Source organism: Crinia signifera, chromosome 2 (assembly GCF_055691185.1).
Source record: "Crinia signifera chromosome 2, ASM5569118v1, whole genome shotgun sequence".
Lineage (NCBI taxonomy): Eukaryota > Metazoa > Chordata > Amphibia > Anura > Myobatrachidae > Crinia > Crinia signifera.
The window spans coordinates 319625161-319638609 of NC_139218.1; the positions used below are offsets into that span (position 1 = coordinate 319625161).

Below are 13449 nucleotides of genomic sequence, written 5' to 3' on the forward strand. Positions count from 1 at the left end.
ATAATGTCTGCTATTATCATATTATATTTTTAGCTGTTGTGTGGGTGTTTCCAGTGGAAGGTAATGGCAGTGCAGTATACGGTGGTGGTCTGGTATGGGCACATTGTTGGTGCAGGACATTCTTATTGGATGAAACTGCTCCTGTAGTCTTGAAGTAATAACCATCCAGCCCCCACCCACTGCGCATGCATTATATAAGTATTTATTACAGCCGCTTACATTGCCCGGACAGTTTTATGTTTTCCTAATTGTTTCCATTATCAAAGTGCTAAACATCCTGCATTCTGCTACTATAAAAGTGATGAACGTTCCCATGCAATGTGCTTTTATGTGTATTAGATACAGAGCACATTGCTTTTAACTGCAGCTGCTAGACTTCATCTCTCCAACATCGCCAGCGTAATCAGTCTTCTGCCAGTCTATGCACAGAAATGTGCAGGTGGTTTATTATTGTGGCCTGGAATTGGTACTATGCGAACTTTCACATGACTGATAATCTCTCTGGACGTTTGACCTATTATACTAATTGATTCCATTCTATATGTAAAATATATATACCGGAATATGTAAGTAATATAAAAAAAATAAACTTTTTGGGGTACTTGTTTAGTTTCACGGCCGCCGATATAACGGATGCGATATTGGCCGATATATCGGCCAATGTGATTTTTTTACCTGTTCATAACCCCACTATCCACTACGCATGGAGTTGACTTTATATAGTGTGGCGAGTGAAGAAATCCGCGTCCCCTCGCCACACTATATGAAATCGCATCCGATATATCGGCCACCGTGAAACTAAACAAGTACCCTTTTTTGCAAGGTACACTCTATAGCAGGGACCGGCAACTGGCGGACCGCGGTCCACCTCCGGACCGCAAGGGATAGAAAAGCGGACCATCTAAACTCCTGAAACTAGCGCTGCTAGTTTCAGGAGTTTAGACGGTCCGCTTTTCTATCCGCCTGCAGCGGTCCCAGGGATGCATTGCGGGTGATGTCACCGCGCAGATCAGTCGGCACCATATGCCGAGGCTGCCAAAACGCTGGGAGAAGACAGCAGGAAGGCCCAGTGGGAGCAGTGGCGGCCTGTGGACCTGACAGGAGCAGCCTCGGCAGCAGGGAGCAGCAACGCTGATGAAAGCCCCAGTAAGATTAAATATAGGATGGGACTCTGTGCGTTTTGAAGTAGATCACGTCCCATCTAGTCCAAAATGCATGCGATGTGCTAAATGCGATGCGATCTAGTTTAAAAAGTACGTGCAGAACATACGGTTTGTGCTTTGAGATGTGTGATGCCCGGGAGTGCGCATCGCCCCGCAAAGCAGGATGGCCCTGTGTATATGGGAACAGTTAGGCTAAGGATGTTGCTCACTATTTTATCCATTAAGTGAACCTGCCTCAGACATTCTGATCCAGTTTTCATTGGAATTCAACAGGAATAATCCTCTGACCCTGTGAATCTTGGCTGCTACTAAACTGATGTTTACATTACCTCAAACACACAAAGTGATATGAAAGTATATTCCAGCTTGGTAGAGCAGTAGTCCAGCCACTATGGGGCAGCTAGCTCTATACATGTCTGTTATAAACAATCACACCTGTGTTCCTAAACCACATATTTTGTTAAGGCTGCTATAGAATGCATACTTCAAAAATGAATCTTAAATGTTAAGGTGTTGGTCAAATGGCTCCCAAACTGTGTGCCTAGGCACCCTGGGGTGCTGCAAGGCCATTGCAGGGGTTCATTGGGTGATCTAGGACTAAATCAAACTACTTATGGTCAAAGTGATAGGAAAAAATCAGTGCGAGTGGAAGACCATCGTAAATCATGTGGATTCTCTATGTACACCATCACATAACTGAAATCTAGTATGACTAGTAGGCACAATGTACTTCATACTTTTTCCAAATGTATCATTAAAAAAACTTATCCAAGGCGTGCATTAACAAAACCTGGTCATGTGTGGCTGATCTGTGTAACTTGTTGTATTGCTAATAATGTGACTCCTATTGATATGCACTGCGTCTTCGTAATGTTCCTATGTGACTGGTATCTGTACATTGAGCTAATACTTCCGTTATGTACTGTACATCAGCCTGTGACGTCATTCTTTATGCACCTCTATCTTCACATATATAGTTTATTTTCTCTGTGCCGCCTGTAGTCTTTTTCAAATTAGCAGCATGAGGTTTAATGCTGGCAATCAGCAGTGATGTTCGAACAGCATGTGTAACGTGTTTGATGGAGGACTCCATCTCTTGCTGTGTGTAATCTGTTTGGTAATGACCAAAGTATACTACATGCTGTGATCTAAAATGTATCTGTTATTTGCTTTTCAGTTTCCCACCCAAAGAACAATTACTCTACTCGTTCTCGATGCTGTTCCTTGACTACTCCCAGTGACATCTCCACTCCGTCCACCCCAGAACCATCCTCTACACCCAGCCTTATTTCAGCCAATCGAAAGCCTACAGCCACAGGAGATTTGTCTGCAGGAGCCAGTCATTATAATGCCAGGCAGAACCAACCGCCTAGACAGGTACTACGTGTTATTGTTAGTAGAGGTGGGAGCAGTAGTAGTAATATTTACAGAAAATGATGCACTTGACTTGTGTTTGGTTGTTAAATTGCTTATGGACTTTATTGGATGGGACTGACTATTGTTGATCATGTGTGCTCCACAATATAGTTAAGTAACGTAAAGTTACTTCACATTGTTATTATTGTTAATCTGCTTAAAGGTAATTATGATCAAACTTTTTTTTTTTTTTTTTAAGGATCTAGATTTGTCCCTAGGTTTGTCATTGTGGTTTCGGTTTTTAGATCTACAGTGTCTAGATACATTTACTTTTGAGGGGAAAGGGATGTGTGGGAGTGGACCAGTGCACAGGTTGATGTATATTATGAGTAACAGCGAGAGGTATACAATATCCACAGTACTAAGATGAATTTACAGGGCTAGTGGTTCTAGCGTCCTTTCACTAAATAGAGGTTGTGGAGGTGCTCCCTAGAGAGTATATAAAGTATTATATAGGAGAAAGAAGGGAAAGACTCTCTTTTTGTCGGGGCACTCTTATCATGAAAAAAAAATTTTTAACAGTTCAAAAAGGTATTTATAAGTATAGCAGGAAGGAGACACAGCAGGGCCCCAAAACACTAGGCAATTGTTGAAGTAATTAGCGCAACATTTACTTTACATGGATGTATGAAAAGGTTTAAAAAAATTTCTTTAATAGTATATTGTTAAAACTAAGCACTAAACACAGACAAACAATGACATAACCAAAAAAGATACATTTAACATAAAAAACCTAATGAGCTTGTATTGGCAATGGCACTCACAGAAATGGGACCTATAGAAAAACGTTTCCCCTGGGAGAAACACTCCCCTAAAAGGGCAGTGATTATATTCGTACAGGGATCTCAGTCCTTGATTTGAATGCCTTCCAAATTCAGCTCTGGTATTGACAGTTTTAGGATAGGGATCAGTTTAGTCACAGAAAGAAGAAAGATACATAATTATATGGCTCCTTGGAGCTGAGGTGACAGAATAATTGAGTCTGTCCAGCCCCAAGAGGCTTTGCTTACTCTGGGTGTCCAAAAGTGACGACACTGTGCAAATACAGACTGCCTGTGTCGATTCTGTCACGACACCACTACCGGTCATATAAAGAAACTGTCTTTTGTGAATAACTGATGTGTCCAAGTCCCTATTGTTTGTCAATCTATATATATCTCTATGGTCTGGAAATGGTGTACTTATACAAATGGTAGAGTACATCAACTTGTACAGTAAGGTAATAATCACACATCAATCAAAAGATAGCGAAAATATAGTTTCTATAAGTAAAGGAAAACACTGTCTCCTCTCCCTTAGAGAGTAAGTGTGGGAAAGGATATTAGTTGGAAAGAGCGGAGAAGGGGAAGACGGGAAAGTAATAGAATTGAAAAGAGAAAAGAGAAGACAAGAGAAGGAGAGGAAAGCTAGAAGAGATCAAAGAGAAATGTTACCTCAAAGGTGACAGTTCACCAACTTTATATACCTATAGTGTGCTGGAAAAGATGAGTTCTCGCAGTGAGGTCTCCCTCATCTGTTACTCGTCACCACCCAGCATACCAGCTGCCATCTATAATAGATGGGCCCTCTAGGTATTGTGGGAAGTCGGACCTATGCTCCCTGATTTAACCCCAAAGGACTGCTGCTGCCCAGCTCTATATACCTATGACCAAAAATGGGGTACACCGATTTCCTCAGTGGGGTCTCCCCCCTCTGTGTACTCAGGTATATCTCAAATTGGTCGGCTTCCTTTAGCAGATGATGCCAAGGGGCTTTGGAGGTATTGCGGGCGAGCGAGTCCTAGTATTAGGGGTTACAGGGAGAGAGGATAACACAAGGGAGGAAAATGTGGAAAAAATGTGGAAAACTGCTGTATTGCGCTGCTGTCCCCCACTTGCAATAAATTGTATAGGTGGAGGGTGAGCGGCATGCAGCCCAGAGTGTGTAATTGCAGATGGGTAAGAGCAGTTACCGGGAGCCGGGGAGGGAGAAGGGGGTCGAGCAAAGTAGGGGGGAGAAAAGAGAGGGAGAGAGTAGGGAGAGAGACACAGTGGATACCTATAATTTCACCCCGGGGATCAAGTCCTTGATCTCCACCGGGTCTGCCGCTGTGACAGGAGGTACGTGATCCCTGCTGTCTCTGTTGCTTAGGCGTGTGCGCGTCTCCAAGCAGCCGCCGTCAGTCAGCGTCTATCTTGTATGCTCTGGAGCTGCCGCAAGTCAAAGCCAGGGAAGCCCTCAGAGTGATGCACGGATGTGCAACTGAATGGAGGTTCAGAGTAAATGGGTCAGGGTCTCCTGCGTGCTGTAAATCAGCCAGTCTATTGCATCAGCGGGATGCGCAGGTATAGGTGACAGGAGGCACTGGATGAATGAGCCAGTGCCCCTCCTATGCTGTAAATCAGCGTTTCTATCCACAGACGATCGTTTCGCCACGGAGGCTTTCTCAATGTGTGTTTTTTTTAAACCTTTTCATACATCCATGTAAAGTAAATGTTGCGCTAATTACTTCAACAATTGCCTAGTGTTTTGGGGCCCTGCTGTGTCTCCTTCCTGCTATACTTATAAATACCTTTTTGAACTGTTAAAAAAATTTTTTTCATGATAAGAGTGCCCCGACAAAAAGAGAGTCTTTCCCTTCTTTCTCCTAAAGTGTCTAGATACAGTCAGTATGTCTACCCCAAAAAGTGGACTTGCAATAGATTGACTGGGTCAATAGGTCGACATGGTCATAATGTCAACATAAAAAAGGTAGACCCATAAAAAAGCGCACATGAGTTTTTCATCATTTTTTATATTTTTTTAAACCAGCTTGTTCTTACTTCACCATCCATGTCGACATGGATGGAGAATATAATAGTGGGCCGAGCGCAGGCGGTACAGTAATTGAGGGTCTATGTCAACAGGGGGCCCCTTTTTTCATATTTCTACTTTTTCCATGTCAACATTTTGACCCTGTCAACCTTTTAACCCTGTCAACCTTGTGGGGTACACCTACTGACTGTCTATCTAACAATCCGCAACCTTGACATTGATACAGTTCAGTAGGCATTTGGTAAAGACGATGTTAGTGACTATTGTGTACTGTAGTACCATGTAGGCTTAGTATTTCTTATTAACCTTTTTCAATTTCATATTTTTAGGGACCTCCAATGAATAAAAGACCAGGACCAGGCTATCGACCTCAAGGCCCACGTCAAAACTACCACACCAACAACATGAGATATGATAACACCAATCGCAACCGGAACACCTCTTGGTATCATTCCAACACCCGAAACCAGAGCTACTATCCCCAGGCGCCACGTCAGCCAACTGACCGTACGTCCAGCTATCCTTCTGGCACCAATGGACCTGCAGCCAACTCAGAGCCCGTCCAAACAAGCGTTTTAGATCCTGATAATAAGGCCCTACCACAGCGTAAACCAAGGGCGACCCCTGCATCAGCTTCCTGAGACGGGAGGAACCCTACACCTTTAGTCCGCACTTTCAATGTTCAACTCTGTAACTGGACTTTAGAAAACTGTTAGATTTATTAACAAAAAAAAAAAACGTTTACAGACAACTGTTTCTGTGCCACTTTTCTCCTTTTAGCCTATCTTTTTCAAAGCCTCAATTCTTTTTTTTTTTTTTTCTTCTTTTTTTTATTGGACACTTTTTGCCCACTTTAGAGTTCCAGCCATTGCTTCTATATAACAATGGACTCTTCCATTAGTTGCTACATTGTGTTGGCTTCTTAATGCTACTCGCTTTCTCAAATAGCCACCAACTGTCTTTGCTTAGATGGAGGACAAGACACAAAACATACTGGGGAGATACCAGTTCTTGCCGCTGGCCTATGATACCGTTCTAATATTCAGACTTGGAAGCTCCCAACAATTGCCGTTTCTTGAGTTGTTCAGTGAGCCACTAGTTTTCTATAGTGGGAATCTATGCAATGTCGGGAGAGACCAGGAACTCTGTAACCTCATCTTGGAGTCATAGTGTGACATTGCTAGGTTTCTGTGTTGGTGGTTATATACAAACACTTATCTTCAGCTTTATGTACCAGTACTTTTATTTACATCCTAGGTATCACTTTCTTCTGTCGGTCTTCAAAGTGCCTTGTTTTTGTACTGGTATAATCAGATTATCTCCTTCCCCTCTATACCTTACATTCCCAAAATGCTACCCTTTTTGGGGTCTGAGCTGGAAAATACAATCAGTTAGCTAAACTTTCCGTAAGTTCTCCCATTTTCAGAATGGATTGATGCAAGTTTTCAATAGTACTTAGAATTTGGTTGATTATATCACCTTTTTGTTTCTCTTTCTATGATTATATGTAGGTCCCATGTAATTACTTTGTTAGGAACGAAATGCAGCTGTAGATGGGATCAAATTGTAATCTATCTGCCCAAAGCTTTGGCTCAGGATCAGAATTATAGTAGTATACAGTTGGCGCCAAATTAGTCTAATTCCTTCCTGCAGTGATCCACTCGCCCAGCCGTTTGTGGACCAAAGAGTGAAATTGCACTATCCCGTGGGTGTGGCAAAGTAATGAGCCACATGCTGCAAGTTTTTTCCCATGATCCTGTGCGCTCATTAGGGCAGTGCCCCTGTTCTTTATTTCTCCTCTTGTCCAAAGATGCACCTTTCATGACCAATATTCATGTGTCCTGGCTTTCCATTCATGAGGGGAGGGAGTAATGTTTATCCATTTTCTCTTTATTATATAACACATTAGCCTCTGTTCTAAGGGCTGTGGTGTTGTGACATTCCCTAGTACAACACACATTAATACAATCATAAACACATTGCATATATCCACTGTAGGCATGTTAGGTAACCAGACAGAGTAAGGCCTGTAACGGAAAAACACTTTAAATGATCGTGTACCACAGTGTTTATATGTTATAGCTGTCTTATGCCTTCTACTTTGGGCTTTTTACTCTCCCTTTGGCTGTTTGACCTTGGTACAGTCACAATGAACATTCCATGGAGTAGCTGTGAAGAATAGTTCCCATTCTTAAAACCAATCCTGTAGTGCCGGTGTCATGTACTCTGTACAGTAATACCATACATTATTAGATAAAAAAAAATGCTATGCAGAATTTTATTCTTATGGTTTATGATCTTTACTTGGTATATAATTCTTATAGAGAAGGAACATGTTCATGACATTAATATAAATGGTAGTGAGCTATTGCACACAGGTAAACAGTGTATAGTGATGCATGGAACCTTCACTTATGGCAAAGTCTTGTCTTTGCAATCAGGACCTCAATAAAGTGATTGAAAAGTGGCAGCCTGCATTTGGACTTAACTGTCATCAGTAATTGGGCAAGACCATGGGATCAGGTGGTTATGCGGTCTGCAGACAGTGCGTATTAATCACCAGCATGCAGTAACATCACCATGGCCATGCTTCACGCATGCGAGAAGTTAGTGGTTGCTCTTCCATTGATACATTCACGTGTGTGACTATATTTTAGCATTGCTATGAAAGGCAAACCTACTTTTTTTAGCATAACTTGTCCCTTTCGTACTTTCTCGAAACTCTTAAAGGTATTTATCCTTTACACAAAACTCCTAGGCTTCATCAAGAGATGTATATTGTGTGCTTGCTGTACATCTCCGTACTACTCTGCATGCACAGCACAGGTATTGCAGTCCGCGATCCCACAGGTTGTGCAATGCCTTACTTTAGCCTCTTGGGGACAGAGACGACTGCATTACTAGGCCTGCTAAGCATAATCTTCAAAATATAATTATTACTTAACATTTGTAGTGTCTTTTTTCATTATTGTCATCTATAGATCTCTAACCAATGAGAATCGCAAAAAAAAACCCTGCTTTGGAATTAAATCTGCAATAATAGTATACAGCATTATATAGTGCAGATAATGTTCACTAAAGTGCATTACAAATGTGAATGCATGAAATAACTGCCATGTCTAAATGCATTGCAGAAGATCTAGGTGGATGTGGACCCTGACACAGGTGACATTAAATGATTTACTCATAAGACTGACTTCAGGTACACTACCATGACTAATCTAAAACATTGGTTCTCAACCTCGATCCTGAAGTACCTCCAGCAGTTCATATTTTGCAGGTCTCCACAAAGAATCACAAGTGAAATAATTAGCTCCACCTGTGATCTTTTAAAATGTGTCAGTGAATAATAAGTGCACCTGCCAGGTGAACAGAAAAACAGGTTCTCAAAGTCTGTCCTCAGGACCCTACTCAGTGCATGTTTTGCAGGTCTCCTCACAGAATCAATTGAAATAATTAGCTCCACCTGTGGATCTTTCAAAATGCGTAAGGAATGCAAATGTTGAGTGACCTGGAAAATGTGAACTGTGTGGGGTCCTGAGAACCGAGTTTGAGAACCACTAATCTAGAACCTTGATGGCAAACATTTACACTCCAGCTGTTGAACTACACATCCCCAGCATGCTCTGCATCAGATTTAGCATGGCCAGATAGCAAAACTGAAGCAGAGCATGCTGGGATGTGTAGTTCAACAACAGCTGGAGTGTCAAGGTTAGCCATCATGGATCTAGAACATTCTAGAAAGTCATTGAGACCTATCAACACTTGTTTAGTTATTTCCTACTCAGTGATTGATGCAGTTAACGGGTTTTTCCAATTGTGAAATTAGATTTGTTTAACACAGGGGTAGCCAACTCCAGTCCTCGAGAGCTACCAACAGTTCATGTTTTCCAGCTCACCTGACAGGTGCACTCATTACGGACTGATACATTTTAAAAGATCCACAGGTGGAGCTAAATGCTTCATTTGTGATTCTGGGAGGAGACCTGGAAACCGTTAACTGTTGGTAGCTCTCAAGGACTGGAGTTAGCTACCCAGACGGGCGGCGTCTCAGGCGCTCGGTAAGATGTAATGTTTGCAGCTTACCGAGCCAACCTGAATCGGGCCCATAGTACCTTGCAGAGGCTAGAAGTTATGTCATAACAGTGTACTTTGGCATTTCCATTGTAAAGTAGATGTGTGTTAAAGGAAAACCTTTTCCCAAGGACTACTTCATCCTAAAGTGCGGACTCTGGTGTAAAGGGTTGGGACACCTAAAGGAGTGTAATAATTTTTTTAAAATGAAGACTAAAATCAGGAATAGCAAATACACTGCTCAAAAATATAAAGGGAACACTTAAACAACACAATGTAACTCCAAGTCAATCAAACTGTCCACTTAGGAAGCAATGCTGATTGACAATTAATTTTGCATGCTGTTGTGCAACTGGAATAGACAACAGGTGGAAATTACAGGCAATTTCCCCCCCCCCCCAAATAAAGGAGTTGTTCTGCAGGTGGTGACCACAGACCACTTCTCAGCTCCTATGCTTTCTGGCTGATGTTTTGGTCACTTTTGAAAGCTGGCGGTGCTTTCACGCTAGTGGTAGCATGAGACGGAGTCTACAACCCACACAAGTGGCTCAGGTAGTGCAGCTTATCCAGGATGGCACATCAATGCGAGCTGTGACAAGAAAGTTTGCTGTGTCTGTCAGCGTAGTGGCCAGAGCATGGAGGCACTACCAGGAGGCAGGCCAGTACATCAGGAGACATGGAGGAGGCCATAGGAGGGCAACAACCCAGCAAGACCGCTACCTCTGCCTTTCTGCAAGGAGGAGCATTGCCAGAACCCTGCAAAATGACCTCCAGCAGGCCACAAATGTGCATTTGTCTACTCAAACAGTCAGAAACAGACTCCATGAGGTGGTAAGAGGGCCGACGTCCACGGGTGGGGGTTGTGCTTACAGCCTAACACTGCCAGAAAACACCAAGATTGGCAAGTTTACCACTGGTGCCCTGTCCTCTTCACAGATGAAAGCAGGTTTACACTGAGCACGTGACAGAGTCTGGAGACGCCAAGAAGAATGTTCTGCTGCCTGCATGACCGGTTTGGCAGTGGGTCAGTAATGATGTGGGGTGACATTTCTTTGGGGGGCCGCACAGCCCTCGATGTGCTCGCCAGAGGTAGCCTGACTGCCATTAGGTACCGATATAAGATCCTCAGACCCCTTGTGAGACCATATCCTGGTGTGGATGGCCCTGGGTTCCTGATAATGCAAGATAATGCTAGACCTCATGTGGCTGGAGTGTGTCAGCAGTTCCTGCAAGATGAAGGCATTGATACTATGGATTAGCCCACCCGCTCCCCAGACCTGAATCCAATTAAGCACATCTGGGACATCATGTCTCGCTCCATCCACCAACATGTCCCGCTCCATCTACCATAGACTGTCCAGGTCTGGGAGAAGATCCCTCAGGAGACTATCCACCACCTCATCAGGAGCATGCCCAGGCGTTGTATGGAGGTCACACATGCAGTTGGAGGCCACACACACTACTAAAGCTCATTTTGACTTGTTTTAAGGACATTACATTAAATTTGATCAGCCTATAGTGTGTTTTTCCACTTTAACTTTGAGTGTGACTCATAGGATGTGTTATGTTAGTGTTCCCTTTATTTTTTTTGAGCAGTGTTTATCGTTATTGGCTAGAATGTGCCTCCATTATGATACATGCATCAGATTGATAGGTAACCTTCCCAGGAATATTCAAATAATCCGCAAAACTAATGTCTCAGCTTGGTGAAGCAGGTGAGATTCTCAGCTTTGCATGTCATCGAAGCACCACTCGCATGAATGGCCACCCATTCCCCACACGCATACAAATGGATGTTTAGCATAATTATTCTATTATTAGCATCATTTTAAGGACAAATTTATTCCATAATTGACAACCATCAAATTATTTTGCAGGCGCTCAAAGATATAAGACACCTCTCTGGTGGCGCGCTGCACGGGTAGCGGGGGGGCAGCTGACATCCACTAATGTCAGCTGCCTGCCCCTGCGTCATTTGCATGGGAACACCCATGAAATGCTGGGCGTTTCCATGGACGCAGCCCCTCGCAGCTCTTCAGCACCTCCCGCCCCTCCACATTGCTAGGTTTGAATGGGCCGGCAAATTAGCAATTTGCCGCGCCCACTCACACTAAGCAGCTGCACATGTGCATAGAAGTCTATGCGCAGTCAAGGAACATCACTCCCCCAAAGTTTCATTTTTAAAAAATATATTTTTTTTTTCTCCCTTATTGACTTCTGCAAAGTTATATGACTTAAAGTACATACACACTGGGTGTTTTTGCCCAGCTTGTATGCGCAGAAATGAAGGGGAAAGTGCTGGGCTGAAAATTGTTCAGTACATACACACTGAGCGAATTTAGCCCGTCCAAGTGATTTTTTTTCCCGAGGTGGATGGGTTTCCTTAGCAGGGTGCTATGGAAAACCATCCACCCAGCTGCTCGTCAGCAGATGAGCGCGAAGGCCGGTGATGATGCGGAAGCACGCATCAGCTCTCACGGCTCATAGCCAGACCATATATATACTGGGCTACTTTCAGCTCAAACTCGCTTATAGTGTGTATGGGCTTTTAGAGGGGTGTTTTATCAAAACATGAAGAGAAATAAAGCTCAAATGTTTGTTTTTTCCAAACAAATCGGGTCCCCCTCCCGGCCCCCCGGAAAGGTGGGCAACCCTCCTGCATTGCCCTTCATCACCGGCGGACACCCCCACCTGACGGGGGGTCCCCGGGTTAAATGACGCAATCACGGCTTTTTAACCCCGCCCCCTGCCGTGCAATGCCTGAAATACAGGCATAGTATGGCGGGGGTGGGGCTAAAATGATGAGATCACTATGGGCACGCCCCTAATAGGACTGCCAGTCATATGGCTCTGCCCCTGAACCGCCCCCTTTCCCCTCCCGGAGATGGCCCCGCCCCCCTGCTTTACTGAGCTGGCTGCCCTCTCCCGGAGAGGGCAGCCAAAAAGTCGGCAACTGTGATCTAAATAGGATACATAAGTTAACGACCGTGTTGTCAATTGCAAAAAATATGTTTCATTAAATCTATCAGATTGAGTAGTAAGTTAATGAATTTCTGGTATGAGCAGTGAGGTCCCCATTATGAGCTCTCTAGAGCAGTGATTTTCAACCTTTTTACTTTGCGGCACACTAAATAAGATTGTAAAATTGCCAAGGCACGCCATGAGTGAAATCCCCACAGGGCAACACATGGGTGTGGTATGATTCACCGACAGTCGGGATCCCGACTGCCTGGTCTCAGACAGCGTGGCCAGCGCAACAAAGCCCCTTGCGGGCTCGCTGCGCTCGCCAGTCTACTATTCAATTCTCCCTCTATGGGGGTCGTGGACCCCCACGAGGGAAAATAGTCGACGGCCGTCGGGAACCCGGCCGTCAGTGTTTTAACAGTCGGGATCCCGACGTCGGGTTAATGACTGTCGGGATCCAGACTGGCAGCCAAACACATTGCCCCCCACAGGAAAAAAAAACAAACCTATTGGCCCCCATATAAAAAGTAATCACACTGGTCCCCACAGGTAACAAAAATAAAATACATTAGCCCATTTCTTTACATGAAAAGAAGAGACCAGTAAATAACAGTTGACCTGTTGGTGGCTGTAAACTGGTTTGGGCATCTCTAGATCTGGGGGGCACACTTGAGAAAAGCTCAAGGCACACTAGTGTGCCACGGCACAGTGGTTGAAAAACACTGCTCTAGAGTGTTGGTAACACAACAATTGTAACTATTACAGTTTCTGTATGTATCCATTTCCTGTGCTTCACATTAGTGGTTACAATTAAGCAGTGGACACAGGCCCTTATTCTTATTGAATCGGGTGGCTCCAAGTGCAGACGGACAGCCGATGTTTGGTGTTTGCGCATGTGCAGAGGCGTATCTGTGCATGTGCCTACGCTTCACACGTCCGAAAACGGCGTAAGGTCCGTGCAGAAAATGATCATATGGAACCATCCAAGCAGGGGGTGGAGAGGGGCGTGAAGGGCTGTTTGGGCTCATTACATATTCGT

The 13449-nt window shown here is 43.9% G+C and overlaps 1 protein-coding gene across 3 annotated transcripts in view; it reads left to right on the top strand.

The window, feature by feature from the left end:
• The window catches only part of SPATS2 (spermatogenesis associated serine rich 2), an 84848-nt gene extending 76532 nt beyond the window's left edge, over positions 1-8316 (top strand). For all 3 annotated transcript variants that reach the window (XM_083169107.1, XM_083169106.1, XM_083169109.1), the window contains 2 exons: positions 2341-2540; positions 5702-8316. In XM_083169107.1, the coding sequence (XP_083025233.1) occupies positions 2341-2540; positions 5702-6013 (512 nt within the window). In that variant the 3' untranslated portion in view covers positions 6014-8316. The remainder of the gene's footprint in view (positions 1-2340; positions 2541-5701) is intronic.
• The last annotated feature ends 5133 nt before the right edge of the window (positions 8317-13449 follow it).